We start from the raw sequence: 15,403 nt of genomic DNA, 5'->3' as shown, positions 1-15,403 counted from the left end.
CATGGAGAATAAGCAGTATACTGTTACATGTTAAAAACTGACCTTTGGAAGCAAATATCTTGCAAAAGGTCACATGAACTGTACAAGTATGGTTTCTTTGACTTTTCTTTTTGTACGAGATGGGTCTACTGTTTGGGTGAGGGAGTCAAAAAACCTGTCATTTGGAGCTTGAATTTTACCCCCAGAAAGATCATGGTCCTAAATGTGACTCTTTGTGAGATATTCGGACAAGATGATGTGTGCAGCCAGGAGCGAATACTCTGGGCTTGCTTAGCATGCGCCACATGCTTAAGAGAAAGTTTTGACTGTCAATATAGGCCTACTTTTTATATGAGAACAAATATGCCAATAATAATTTATTTTAACGTGTAAACTCTTTTATCAATTGTGTTTGCTTTTACATTGACAGCTATTGGCTAGCCATTTTAAGTTTGTGTGATGCTTGCGGGAACTCGATCGCTTGCTCGTGTGGAGGTTTGCCGTGGCAAACAACTGTGCATGCGTGATGTCGTTCAAAGCATTTAACGTTGCCAGATTGTATCGAAAGCTTGCAGTACCCAGTTGGCATACGTGTATTGTGTACAGGGTACACATTAATCTACATAGATTAATAGGGCTTAAGCTCTGGGCCCCCAGTGTCAAGGGTCCACAAAATTTGAATTATTATCATAAATTTTTAATACTTTTTCATTATAATATATTTCATATATTTCATGTGTAAATATAATGGGCTTTATATTAGTCCATTCCTTTTTATTCATACCAAATAACATTTATGCCTATTGTTTGGTGCTAGAGATAGGCCTATTATTCTTATTACAACTTTCAGCATGCCCAAAAATTTTGGTCAGGATTTGTCCCTGCATATACAGCTACAGCATTGATTGCCTGAAAATATTCTAGAAAATGTTATGGTAAGTTAGTGATAGAAGCACATTCTAGGGGTGTACTTGATACCAAAGCAATCAGTTTTGTTACTTCAAAATAAAAATATAACACATTCTGCATGACTTCGATTAAACATTATGTAATATAATGAAAATTGCATTTAGTTCTATCTTGAGGAAACCGTGTTTTGTATTTTCTTTTCTTTTCTTTTTTCTTTCGAAGACACAATGTAGTGACGTAAACTTAAACACTGGGCGAATTTTTCTTCCTTTTTATTCAGTTGGAACGCTTTTTATTACATAACGCGTTTCGGGCCGATGCCCCTCTTCAGCCAACTTCTAAATCCTAGTGGTGAGAGCTTGTATACCATTAAAAGTAATAGTCCAAGGGTACGAATCTCAGATTCGTACCCTTGGACTATTACATCCGTCTAAACTACCGAATGAGGTACGGACCAGCTTTTAATGGTATACAAGCTCTCACCACCAGGATTTAGAAGTTGGCTGAAGAGGGGCATCGGCCCGAAACGCGTTATGTAATAAAAAGCGTTCCAAGTGAATAAAAAGGAAGAAAAATTCGCCCAGTGTTTAAGTTTACGTCACTACATTGTGTCTTCGAAAGAAAAGAAAAGAAAATTGCATTTATTGGTCATGCACTGTAAACATTAGCATCTTAACATAGATGTGTGATTTAATTATAGCAGTTATGAAATTTAAAATATAGATAATGTGAGATTTTATTGTTTGTTTAGAATCTTACTTTAAACTGTTTTTTTTTTTACATTTTGTTTGAATAAAATTGAGTTGTAATGTCTTGGATAAAAAGCATATCCAAAAGCTTTATCAGTTTCAAAAAGAATATAATGCCATACAAACGATAAAAGTTTGTAATGTTTAGAAGCATCCCCATACACATTACAATTTTTGAACTAAATGATACAAAATGTATGGGTACCGAAAAGCTGCCAACAAAGAAAAATTGCTAAGCATCAATGAATAAGACACAATATAGTATATACAGTACAACCAAACACACCAAAAATAAAGCAAAAAAACATTGAGAGACATACAAGAATAACATGAGAGCAAAAGATGTCTTTGACCAGTGGCATGCCATCCATGGAAGCTGTGAAAGTACCACTTCCCTTGTATTTTCTAAAATATAAATACATACTGTGTGATTATTTTCATATTTTAATGTACTTTGAATTAATTAAAATTAATATTTTATTATAACCGCATAATGTATCTTGTTACAAATTTCTATACATGTGAAAAACAATGATAAGATTGCTATTGCATATTCGAATATGAATTCATATATGTATATTCCTAATGGAAGTGCTGTATTGTCGAATACGAGATAGCTTCCGTGGTGAAAATATTTGGATTGTGTAAAGCAGCCAGATTACAGGCATTCATGCATATGCTTTACAGAGCACCAACCTCGTGCAGTTTAGCTTGTGGATGCTACACAGCAAAATATCATACAATGCTTCCAACGATCTTATCCAGAGCTGGCACAGCTTCCCTATCATTAAATGTCTTCCCACACTATTATCTTAGACACAACCGACTGCATTTATGTTTCTAATGCATTTTTTTTTACTGTATATGCAGTTTGAACTTTGAAGCATCATTAAAACTCCACAGTGAATTTTTGTCAAATTTTGCATTCAAACTTAGAAGTGTTCAAAGAATGAGGTACCACTGAACTACAATTTCATGTACAGGTAACCCCCATATAACACAGGATTTACGTTCCAAAAAATTGCTGTGTTACGCGAATCCGTGTTATACGAAACAAAGAACTAGTACAAAAAGAGAGGTTAGGTTCCAAAAATTAAAAAACATGCTATTATATTTTCATAATTAAGATAAATATCTTCATTAAAATTTTCTTAAGTAATACATATTAATATAAATCAAACAATGTGTTCTTCATCATCACTAAGTACTTTTAACCAAGGGCATTTTCTTTTTGGCAAGTTATCCTAATCCTCTGAGCATTTTTCTGCATTATCTTCAGATCCATGCTTTACCTTTTGCAAAAAGTATGTAATTTTAGATTGCTTGCTTTTAGTTATAAGGAAATTTATAAAGAGTTTTTATGGTGCTAAGCACTTATGAAACATAAAGCAAGTATGGAATAAGGAAAAAACATCTGGCAATATCAAAAGCAGAAGCGTCGAGATCTGGCAACATTGAAACAAGTTTCGAGAAGGACCATGTGTATTGACAGAAGGTGGGAAAAGAAAATTTACGTACTTAAGTAATAATTTTCGTGAACTATTAGTACTTAAGTATTCAAAAATTTATTACATTTCATGTTGTACAATGGTTTTACCCAATTCTCGAACCGTGTCAGAGTGAATCCGTGCTAAAGAAGTGGCGTGTTATACGGGGGTTACCTGTATTGGGTTGTTCGAAAAGTAATTTCGTTTTTTTATTACTAGAAGAATTAGATGTATTTTTACCAGCCAATTTTATTTTAAACCACATTTTCATTATATACTTCGACAGCTTACATTTTAAGGCTTATTTGTAAAAAATTTTGTTTAATTCTGTACAATTGTTTTTTTTTTTTTTTTTTTCGGTGACCCATCAAATATGGGAAATCGAAAGCATCATTTTCACATATTTTGCTTTTTTATAAGTAAAAAATCAAAATGCTGATCAAACAAGAAAAAACTTGTGATACATGTTTGGAGAAGATGTGTTGAGAGAAAAACAGTGCCAAAACTGGTTTACAAAATTGCATTCTGGCAATTTTAATAGCAAAGATACACCACATTCTGGATGGCCATTTGAAGCCAATGAAAACAAAATAAAGGTACTGATTGAAGCAATCTGCCGTATAACAACACATGAAATCACTAAGAGATTAAATCTGTTAAACTGAACCATTTATTATTACTTAAAACGAATTGGTTTCGTTTCAAAGCTCGATATATGGGTTCCACATGTTATTGAAGAGAGAAGCTCTCTATGGTTGGATTTTAAAGAAATTTTTTTTGAGCTTTTACCAGACAATTTAACAATTGATTCGAAAGTGTACTGCTATCGAGTAAACAAATTGAGTAATATCATCAAACAGAAAAGGCCAGAATTGGTCAACAAACAAAGTGTAGTGTTTTACCATGATGATGCCAAATTTCACACAAGTTTGGTAACTGGTCAGAAACTGTTATAGCTTAGATGGGATGTGTTATCACACCAACCATATTCACCAGATCGGACACACTCAGATTATCACTTGTTCCGGTCTATACAAATTTTTTTTAACTGTAAAACATTTACTTGAAATGACAATGTCAAAAATCACTTGGATCAGTTTTTTGTAAACAACAATCAAAACTTTTATGAATGTGAAATCATGCTACTACCAGAAACAATGACAACAGGTATTTGACCAAAATGGTCAATATATAATTCAATAAAATATTTATTTATTATAAGAATATTGCGTTTATTTTTCTATGGAAAAAACGAAATTACTTTCCAAACAACCCAATGTATGAAAATATCACAGAGTTTTGTTTTTATAAGTTATATTTATACATTAGAATTTGCTTATTTTAATTATTTTGGGAGACTCTTCTATACTGATGATAACTGACTAACAACATTAAGTGGAGTAAATAAATAAGGTTACAATTAATGGAAATTCTGGTTTTTCATTCCAAATTATTTCAAAACCAATTCAAAAAACTGGAATAGAATTCAACACAGTGATAAAAACCAATAACACTTGACAGCAGATTTGGAGGATGCAGGATTAATATGTAAAGTCTTCAATGGACAAATATAAGATCAATAAATACATCAGAAATTTATAAAGCAATTAGGGAAGCAGTGTGTTAATTAATTACAAAGATTGTGAAACATTATCTTCAGCAGGCAATTGTTTTTATGACAACCCACAGAAGGGAACATAGTAAGATGACAATTACATTATAATTTTTAGAGAATTTTATAAATGGTCTGATACGATTTATATTTATTTTTGTGTTATAATTCTCTAGCTTTAAGATTCTGTCCGCATTTAAAGCATTGGACATTCTATATTTTAAACATCCAAAATATGCCATAGAATAAAGTAACATTCCAGTTTCAGAATGATAGAAAATTCTTGTGTAGATCAAAAACAGACTTTTAAATGGTACTGAAAACATTTGTCCAGTAATAAAACCTAAGCTGGAAAAGTGTTATTGGTTCAATAAAAACCGATAACACTTTTCCAGCTTAGGTTTTATTAGGCTGTACCAAATGATCTTGCTTTAGATGTTTTATTATTTTTGTATGTTATGAATATATATATATATATATAATAACATATACAGTCAAACCTGTTTTTATGCGCTCTTTTTATGTGCGATTTTTATTTGTGCGATTTTTTTAATGCGAATTTTTAATTTGTGCGGTATAGTTGGCGACTAGTCTCGTGCGATTCGTCATGTCTTACGTTGACTTATTATAGCTAAATAAACTTATTATAGCATAAATGCACTTATTATAGTAATATTATTGCATGAATATGCGAAAAATGAAATAATTTACTTTTTAAGTCAACAAAACACCACCTGGACAAAAATATGTAAAACAGACGATAGACCAGACGATGCAGTCAAGTGCTGACATCTGTTGTCAATAAATTCTATTTCGTACGGTTTTGAGTTATTTTCTATGTGAGACTTTTTTTATGCGGTCCCTGTTGACCGCATAAAAAAATTATTTTTTTAATTGTGTTGCGAAAACTATTATTTACAGCCATTCGTGAAGTTTCGTGAGATTTTTTTTTAATGCGGTCCCTATCCCCCGCATAAAAACAGGTTTGACTATATATATATAATAACATATTTAAAACATTAATTTATTGAATGTTATGTTTTTTTATTTATTTTAGGTTAGAAATATCACAAAACAGTGAAAAAAGAAAATAAACAATGTGGCACCATGTATCATTCTGCATGTGGAGACATTTAAATTGTCATTCGCGTTTGATTAAAGCTAAACAAATTTTTTGTATAAATCAAAGTATAAATAGATCATTTGATATTACTTTCTGTAAAAATTCAGCTATTAAGGTATCATGTTCTTCTTTACATACAACGAAAGCTCATTGTGCACCAATAATGCCTATAATTATGATGATGATAAAACCTATTTCAAAGGTTATAGCTATTATTACTGGAAGGTAAGTAATTCAACCGTTGCAAAATTTTAAAAAATAAAATTATATTGAATTGATGACATAAATCATTAAAATTTGTCTTTCATTGTTCAGGTTTTTTTTGTTATAATTAATTTCTAACACTAAGGCAATTATGAGATGTCATTACAGAAGTTGAAGTTAGTAGAAGTTTATTAATCATTTTTTGATTTGATAATATTTCAAACAAAACACACACAGTAATTTTTCATGTTTCAATCCCACAAAATCAGTTTAAAGAACTGGAAAATAAAATAGTAAATTTTTTTTTCCAGTTTCTTATACTATATATAAAAGATATACTAATATTAAATCATTTAAAAATAATGAAAAGGTACCAATGCTCATGTATAGTAGTGAAGTGTACCATCAGAACTGAAAAAGAATTCACTTTAGCTGAAATGAAATTCTTAAGAATAGTTACTGATTACTAGGATGAAAAATTAACATATCACAAACAATTTAATATAATTCCAATAATGAATATACACTCAAACCTGTTTTTGTGCGGTCTTTTTTTGTGCAATTTTTTATACGTGCAATGTGTTTTGTGCAATTATTTTTGTGCAGTATACCAATTTGATTGAAATTCATATACCGCACACAAAAAATCACACAAAACAAATCGCACAAAAATAGACCGCACAAAAACAGGTTTGAGTGTATGTATATACAGATTTAACTGTGTTTTCATAAGTTTATAGTACATATTTACCAAAATAACATGCCACAAATTAATCATACCTACAAAAAATTTATTAAAATACAAACATTTTTTAAAATACATATTTATGTGTGTACATATTTCTGTAGTCTTTTTTTTTACTTTGTTTTTACAGTGTGACCCTGATTTACAAGCTCTCAATTTATAAGAATTAAATATTATGAGTTCTTTTTATAACTCTCTTCCAGAGAGAAAATATTTGATAGAATGAATGCCAATTGGAATATTTTGTTCTCGGTGATATTTATGAAGAAAAATATTCTAATCACAAATCAACCAAGGTTGAAAGTGCCACACATAAGGCTATACTTGGCATGAAGTCCCATCTTGAGCCCTGCAGATATATGTGCCACTAATAAAATTAATTTTGGCAAAAAAAAACCCCCAGCAACAAGTTGCTTAACTTTTGTGGCAACATTTAGTTGTGCCATCTGTTATCATATTTTATTTAAAAACTTATCTTTTTAACAATTGTAAAATGACAAAACACTTAATTTTGAGGGTAGGGATGTTTTATAAAAAAAATTGTAAATGCTAATAATGAGTAAAATCCTCATTAAGTCTGACCCTACTGGAAATACACATGAATCCCCTTTATCTCCCCACTTCCTTGACTTTTAACCACCAAAATTTAATAGTGTCAATCTGTACAAAATTTCAGAAATTTTTGACTAAGTTATTAAGCTTCAGACAGGGTGAACAAAATTGTGCTCCTCTCCACACACACTAACATCCATACATACAGAAATTACCACCAAATTTTTTTTGCATTTCTCAATGTTTCAAGGTGTTCTGAGCCCAAAAATGTAAAAGTCTTGGGAGGGTTATTTTTTGACTGATTGCCATACTTTATCTCTGTTATATATAACAACCAGAAAAGTAAAAAAAGAAGTTCGCTACTATAATATTTCAATGATAAATATCAGGGCTATATAAAAGTTATTGAAGCTTAGGTATAAGAAACCCTAAATTACTTGACAAGCAAAAATATTAAACTTCTACAACAAGTAAACCAAATCAGGAGATTGGGCTATGCCAAATATATATATTTTTTCCTTAGTGTGTGCAGGTTTCTATATTTGTGCGATAACCAATGACAAAATTATATTACTTCTAATTAAAAATGTTAAATTTTTTGTGTTTTATTGATTAGAGTCCTTAGATTAGGGTCTAAAAATATATATAGGTGGTCTTCTCACTATCATGGTCTGATTATCACCTATACATGGCTGTTGTGACACAAAATTTAATTTATATTTTCTTTATACAGTATTTCATGGTATTACAACATTCATGTTTAAACAGATTAGTAAAAAAAATTATTTATTTACATACACAGACTGTTTTTTGACTTTGTTTTAGCTTCACAAGAGCTTAGCATCTTAGGTTGAGAGAAGTGTAAGTATGCCTCTGCCTGCATGCTTCTACTAGATGGCTTATAGGTCAACTCATCAATTTCATTGTGTCATTCACTCCACATTTATTTAAGAGTAGTCATTTTAAAGTGGTTATGCAGTTTAGTGAATGTTATCTCTAAATTTACAAATCTTTCTATTAGCAATTACAATTTCTTTAATGAAAAAAACTATTCTATTTTACTCTGTTTTATTTTCTGCTTGCTTATTGTTTCAATTAACTTGTTTTTTTTCACCTTTAAATGAAAAATTGCTTGATGACATTATGTGCTTGCTTGTCTTATTTCATATTAGTATCTTTTATATTGGTGAACAACTGTTTATTTATGGGTATATCGGTGACTGGATTATGTTAGAACAAATTTCTACTGTAAGAAACAATGAAAAACTTGTAAACTGGGATGAGGTTTATATTATTTTCAAGATTTATGAGCATTTTCAGGATAAGATATGGTTGTAAATCAGGGTTATTCTGTATCAATCAATCTGAGTTTTTCACTAATTCAAATAACTCATACAATAATTAGTTTATAGCAGCAAGAGTGCACTTTATTGTATTGTTTGAAATGTCCTAATGATGATTTTTCATGCTATATTCCATTCTATATACTATAATTTCTTAATTATTTTAAGCTCAAAGACCAGTAAAATGTCTGAAAAAATTTTATGGACCACTAATTTATATAGGCCTAATTTTTAAACTTATTTGGGTATTACTTTTGGGAATACTGTTTAATTTATACCATAATAAATCTAAAAGCATGCTTTGAATACATATGGAAACAAAATTAATTAAAGAGGAAATAAACTATTAAAACTGTATCATCATTGAACAAAGTTTTAATCTTTATTAATTTAAATCTGCCTATGGACCACCTATCCTATAACAGTATGGACTAAGGGTTGAGAAATATTGCTATATACCATTTGCTTTTTATGTATGATTAGTAAAATAATGTAAATACAATTGCTTTATTGACAGTAATGAAAACACAAAAACATAACAAAGTTCATGCCAAAGATGCCAGGATGTTACTTTTTTCACGTGCCCTCCCTATATTACTATAACAAAATATATAAATATACATATATATAAGGATTAAAATAATTATTCACTTAAGTTTTATCTTATAAAATATGAATGAAAATTGAATTATGATAATATTAAATTTAAAAAAATTCATTTTAACATTTTTATTTATTATTATTTTTAGAGGTGCTAGAAAATGGTGGAAGAGCTTACCTCCACATAAAAAGAAGTATTTTTTAGAATCAGCTAAAAGAAATAAATACAAAATAGCAGGTATACAAATATAAATTAGTAATTTTTAATTGTTTTAAATTAAAATTTAATGTAATTAAAAATTAAAGTTTATGCTATGAACACACACATATTAGGTGCAGTCAAGTGAAACATAATCCCTAATCAAATTTCTATAGCCTTGTCAAAATTTTTAATGGTACTTAAAACTTACCAAAATATTTTAAGTAGTTATTCTACTGCTACATCAACCTGTAGATGCCAGTCTGAAAAATGTCACATGGCTGTGCCTGAAGCCAATTCAAAATAATGTATTGTACTTCTTTATCCAACTGAAATTTTTTCAGAGAGCTGAAGATCTGAAGTTACATGGTAACAAATCTGTGCTATACACAAAGTGCTGAAGAACCTACTAGTGGAATTAACTTGCAAATTTGATTTTTGCTGCAACAATATAATGTTTTGTATTATTATGCAGAAGGATAATTCTATCTGTTAAGAAATCTTAGCATCTGGATTTAATTACATATTGTAAGTTTTTTAGGTGTTGCAGAATCAAGCAATATTGGTTTTGTTGCTGTGTTCAAGATTCAATTCAATTCAATGTGAAGAGGTCCACTTTAGTTGAAAAAGAAATTCAGCATCACCTTGCCTGCTGTTGGTTGCAATTTATATTTTTTTCAAAGGAGGTAATGACTTATGCTTCCACTTGCATGTTGCTACACCTTGTTTCAGACTGAAAATGATGGCACTATGACTTCTCATCTGTGAAGATGCAGTTGAGAATTGCATTTTCCTTATTTGCATATTACTTCAAATGTGTCAAAGAAACACCCATGCAGACTGTTTTATTCTGGGGGTAAGCATTTTAGGATCTACTGTATGCAGACCTTGTGATAAAGCAGATAATTGTGCAGTATTGCTTGACTAATACTGATCTCTTCTGCAGTTTTGTCCTCAGTAATGTGCCAATTGACTTGCACAAGCTGATCACTTTTTAAGGTTCTAATTCAGGTCCTAATCCAGTTGCCAAAGTGGTCAATATTGACCCCTGGGGATCAATATAACATTATTCGGGGGGTCAGTTAAATTGAAACTAAATATCACAAATATAACTACACATATTTATGTTTTTGAATATTGTTCCAATGAATTTAATTAATAGTCAAACAGATCAAATCGCAAATGCAGCAAACGGAAATTGCCGAGTCCATGCTCTGGTTCTTACTTACATAGTACAGTACAGTACATGTCAATCATCCGCGGCATTCGTAAGCTTGTGTCTGATTCTCAGTACGCTGACGTTATTAGCACCTCTACAGCCGTTTTTAAGTCATGTTCATTTAATTTTAGTACATTAGAGCGTTGATTATCCGAAACAATTTGGGACTGGGGTTGTGCAGATAATCGATTTTTTGGATAACCAATTATGTACAAAAAAATATATTAACCTATCCCATGTTGAAATTCGTTCAAATCCTGGCATGTCCTTAAGTACTCTCTTATGGTCGCACCAGTGCTGCCAGCTAAAACACACACACCAACAAAAATAATATTGGAATACCCAAAGACATAGCCAAATATTGCAGCACCACAGCACTAGCAGAAATTTAAATTTGCCAACTGGAATGCTTTCGGTTAACCAATGTTTTGGTTGATCGATATTTGGATAATCTATGCTCTACCATATTTCACATATATACTATATACAATAAATATAAAAAATGTAAAATTAAAAGAAATGTATTAAAATAGTAAGAGTTTTTTTTTTTGGCTTGTAACACAAACTTTTTGATGGGGGTTGATGTGAGGTTTTGAAAAGTTGTAGGGGGTCGACGATCAAAAAAAATTGGCGACCCCTGTTCTAATCTATGTTGTTGATATTGCTTGTTTTGACTATGGATCATCATTAAACAATGTTCTTTCATTATGGAAGTATACACTCCAAACTTTCACACTGATTTTTGACAGACTATTTTTATCACATACATATGCTGATAAATATCCATCAGTGAAACTCCTTTGGCCATTAAAAAACAAATAACTCCACACTGTTTCCGTTTGCATATTTCCATTACTTGACTACTGCATTTACAACTGACTTTACTTCTTTACCACATCTTGTAAGAAGCAATACTACTGTGTCGCAACACCCAATAAACAATATTTTACTCTACTAGTTTTACCATCTCCCAGAAATAAAGCAGTAAAATGGCAACTTCTGATTGGGTTTCATTTGATTGTACCTTATATATAATTTTTTCAAATTGTCTATTTTTATAAATATTTTTTATAGCTTTATCCATTATTAATGTTCATTATAAATATCTGTAACCTTTATTATTTCAACAAAATTATATTTAAAATTCTTAGAATTCTTATTATAATTTATGTAATACAAGCATTCTACACTTGACATAAGTAAATCATTCTAGAAAATTAAAGATTCTGAAGAACAACATTAATTTGAAGCCTATTTCCAGGATTTAAATAGGAAAAATTATAATTTGTTACAATATCAACCCAGAATTCCCAACTAATTTACAAAGGCATTACTAAAACAGAATGCCTATATATGGATTAAAAATTATCATAGAATATAAAATACAAATAAAAATAATAATCTTTCATTTTGACTAGTTTAACTGTTATACTGAAGCATGTGCAATATCCACAAAACTTTTGTAATTATTTTATTCAAAAGTTTTGCAATGAAAAGGTTGTCAATTCCTTCATCTTGAAGTATTTGAAAGAATGTAGCAACATAGTGTTTGATACAGTGTGCAACATAGTGAGATGACAAACTGTTATTATTTTAATAATAACAGTTTGTCATCTCATCTCTCAAAATTAGATAGATGAATGAGAATATTTAAGGATGCTGCTTACTAATATTGAGCTGGATGTGGAAGAATTAGTGTCATCATACCAGGCCATCATTAATTATTCTTTTTATTAATTAATCAAGTACTTTAAGATACTTTTGAACAATTATATTTTTTGTTTATAAAATAAAATGCTTACATTTAAAAAATGTTCATTAAAATTTAATTTTTAGTGTATTATTTTTGACTGATTTTATGAAGATACTAATGAAATATATGTGCTAAAAGGATAGTCTTCAAAAGTTTGAAAACACTGCTTAAAGCATTTTGTTTCATGCAATTTCAAATACAGTAAATCAGCTGATATTTGGTATTCAGTAGTCAGGAAAAGTAAGAATATTTAGTATTTGGCAATAGTAACATCTGAATAATTATTTGGTATTTGTCCAAAAAATCATATTTGTTCCATCCCTAACTTAGGTAATAGATTTTTTGAAACCTGCTAAAATTCAATCTTCCGTGCTTGTATGGGATGAAAAAATTAAAAATAGTTTTCATCATACTGACCAAAAATATATTTAGTTACTAGATAGGTGACGTCAAGAAACTCGAGACGAAGTTTATCGATGTAATTAGCCTGGGGGAGCAGTTTGAACAGTAATATGTCACAAATGAAAGATTATAAGTGATTTATTGTTGAGAAAAGAAAAAGTGTAATAAAGAAAGTAAAGTAAATAAATAAACTAAACTAAACTAAAAAATAAAAGAGTAATAAAATAAAATCAGTTGGCATTTAAGCAGGAAAAGTCTTCGATAAATTGGAGTCGTTCATTAAAAGCAGTGCATTTGAGATTTTGTCTAGTCTCGACTGAAGGAACTGTGTCCGAAACATACGGGACATTCCTATTTTCAACATGAGTGTTGAAACCAACAATTTGACGTCATCAATGACATTCCAACTTTGAGTATGAAGTGCTTAGTTTCCATAATTTCATTCTCAGCAAGATGAATTTCATTCAAATGTCATATCAGTTATCCATAATTCATTGGAAAATAGCGGTCAACATATCTGTTGAGTGCTGAGTGTGTTAAGTCATCATTTATAACAGCACCACTTCAACATTGAAAAAAGGAATGACTTTTAATGAATGTTGAGATCAGTGCTTAGTCAACATTGAAAATTAGAATGTCCCAATAACATCTGGTGAGTTGCTTGACATGACTAAAAAAACATATATTTGAAATAGTTACATAAAAGTTGAAAATTTTGAATGGAATGAGAGGAAGGAGTTGAGGCAGTCCAATCTGGAGCAGGATCGGTAGCTTGCATTCAGGTTCACCTCAGACTAATATAAGTTTATTTTTATGTAAATTTAATATTTATTTTTAAAGAAAATAATTATAAAACAGTAAACACCAAATATATTTGTACAAATGTTTTCGTCTCGATAAGAAGTGAAGAGCTTAAAATCCATTTTTGTTAAATGTGCTTAAAGAGTAGGATCCCGGTGTGATATGTCCCACTATACTGACCCCCTCCGGAAAAAACTGAACAGCTTGAGCAAAAGACAAAATTGCTTTGTCTCCGCCAACCATTAGGTCTACACATACAGTTGACATATTATCGGAAGATCCATAAAATATATCAAAAATTGCTAAATTCCTTTTCTGCTACTGTCTCAATTAAGCATTCAAATTATATATTAGTTTATTAGTTTGGTTTCTGTTTTTTGAGATTTGGCCCAAAAAAGTGGCTTCCTCGATTAACCAGTAGTCCAATGAAATGAAATCGACTGTATTTTGGTACAAAAATGAAATCAAAAAGTCCACAGCTTGAAAAAAATAAGTCTGCATTCTTTCAGAAGCTTCTCATTATTAGAGCTAGGCAATTGAAGAGCTAGGTAATGTGGTGTCATCTAGTGAGAATGGGAGATGTAAATCTGGTTTTTTTTTTTTTTTTTAACTAGGATAACTTTTCCGTAGTTCTACCGATATTCGTCAAACTCTGGAAAAATATCAAGCAACTGTCTGACTATATTTCAGAAAACCACACCCAAAAATGTCAAAATACTTTTTTGTTATTAAGCATCAAAGAGGCAAAAGTTGACACTTTGGATTTTTGAATATATCTTTCCTCAGAGTTAATTATATTTTCCAAAAAGTAATTTATGCACAGGAGAAGATTATACCGAGCATTTTAACACCAAAATCACCAAAATTTAACAGAGTTGTATAAATATAAGTATAAAATTGCAACATTTAACAAAATACTTTGCTTCCGTTATTCATCCGTCGTTTGCTCCAATTGACAGTCCATATTTTCACAAGCATGGAGGCGACCTTTTTTTATTGCGGTGGCAGTAGCCTCCGCAATAAAATGCAAATATGGTAAAAAATGCCCTCTGGTGCTAGTGCCATCTTAACAGAGTTTTTTTAAAAATTTGAACAAGAAAGTGCAAACTTTACCCCGGTAGCCTGGGCTTCCCCTAGGCAATGAAGAGAATAATTTGTTTAATAATAATAATAGTTTATTTGACATATAGTTCGATACAATATCAAAGGGGGGAAGAACAAAACAATAAATTCTCTTAACTCAAACCATCTAATTTCTTTAACATCTTGTTAAATTTTAACAAATCCACGAAATTGGAGTTAGAACCACCACGCAACATTCTTAAGTATTCCCCGTACATATCGTTTCCACAATTACTAAACATATGGAAGCACCATTCACTATAACTACAAATCTGGTTGCAAATTATGCACACCAAAGAGGCACTTCTTGACATAAAACAGTTTAACCGCAGTTTCGCAATCTGTTTTTTCATCGCAATAGAGATTCCAACGTCTCTTAAATATCCTGCCATGCCAAAATCAGGTTTAACCAGACGATAATATCGTAGCAACCCAGAACTATTCAGCACATTCTTCATTTCCTGTAATTCTAGTTTTATACATCTCAATACTATGGACGGTATCCGTTCTTTCCATCTATCAATTTGTTTCTCAATAACCATATCACCGAATCCCAGCCGTTCCAGCCAATTTTTAAAATCCAGCCACCATGAATTACTCTCCG

At 30.6% G+C, this 15,403-nt stretch overlaps 1 protein-coding gene across 2 annotated transcripts in view; it reads left to right on the top strand.

Annotated features, from left to right (window-relative positions):
• The window catches only part of LOC136984539 (metalloendopeptidase OMA1, mitochondrial-like), a 33,262-nt gene that overhangs the window by 731 nt on the left and 17,128 nt on the right, over nucleotides 1–15,403 (top strand). For both annotated transcript variants that reach the window (XM_067281562.1, XM_067281563.1), the window contains exons 2-3: nucleotides 5,794–6,084; nucleotides 9,453–9,541. In XM_067281562.1, coding sequence (XP_067137663.1) covers nucleotides 5,834–6,084; nucleotides 9,453–9,541 — 340 coding nt within the window. In that variant the 5' untranslated portion in view covers nucleotides 5,794–5,833. The remainder of the gene's footprint in view (nucleotides 1–5,793; nucleotides 6,085–9,452; nucleotides 9,542–15,403) is intronic.

This window comes from Centruroides vittatus, unplaced genomic scaffold (assembly GCF_030686945.1).
Source record: "Centruroides vittatus isolate TY-2023 unplaced genomic scaffold, ASM3068694v2 contig_922, whole genome shotgun sequence".
Lineage (NCBI taxonomy): Eukaryota > Metazoa > Arthropoda > Arachnida > Scorpiones > Buthidae > Centruroides > Centruroides vittatus.
This window is presented reverse-complemented; position numbering and strand designations above follow the sequence as displayed.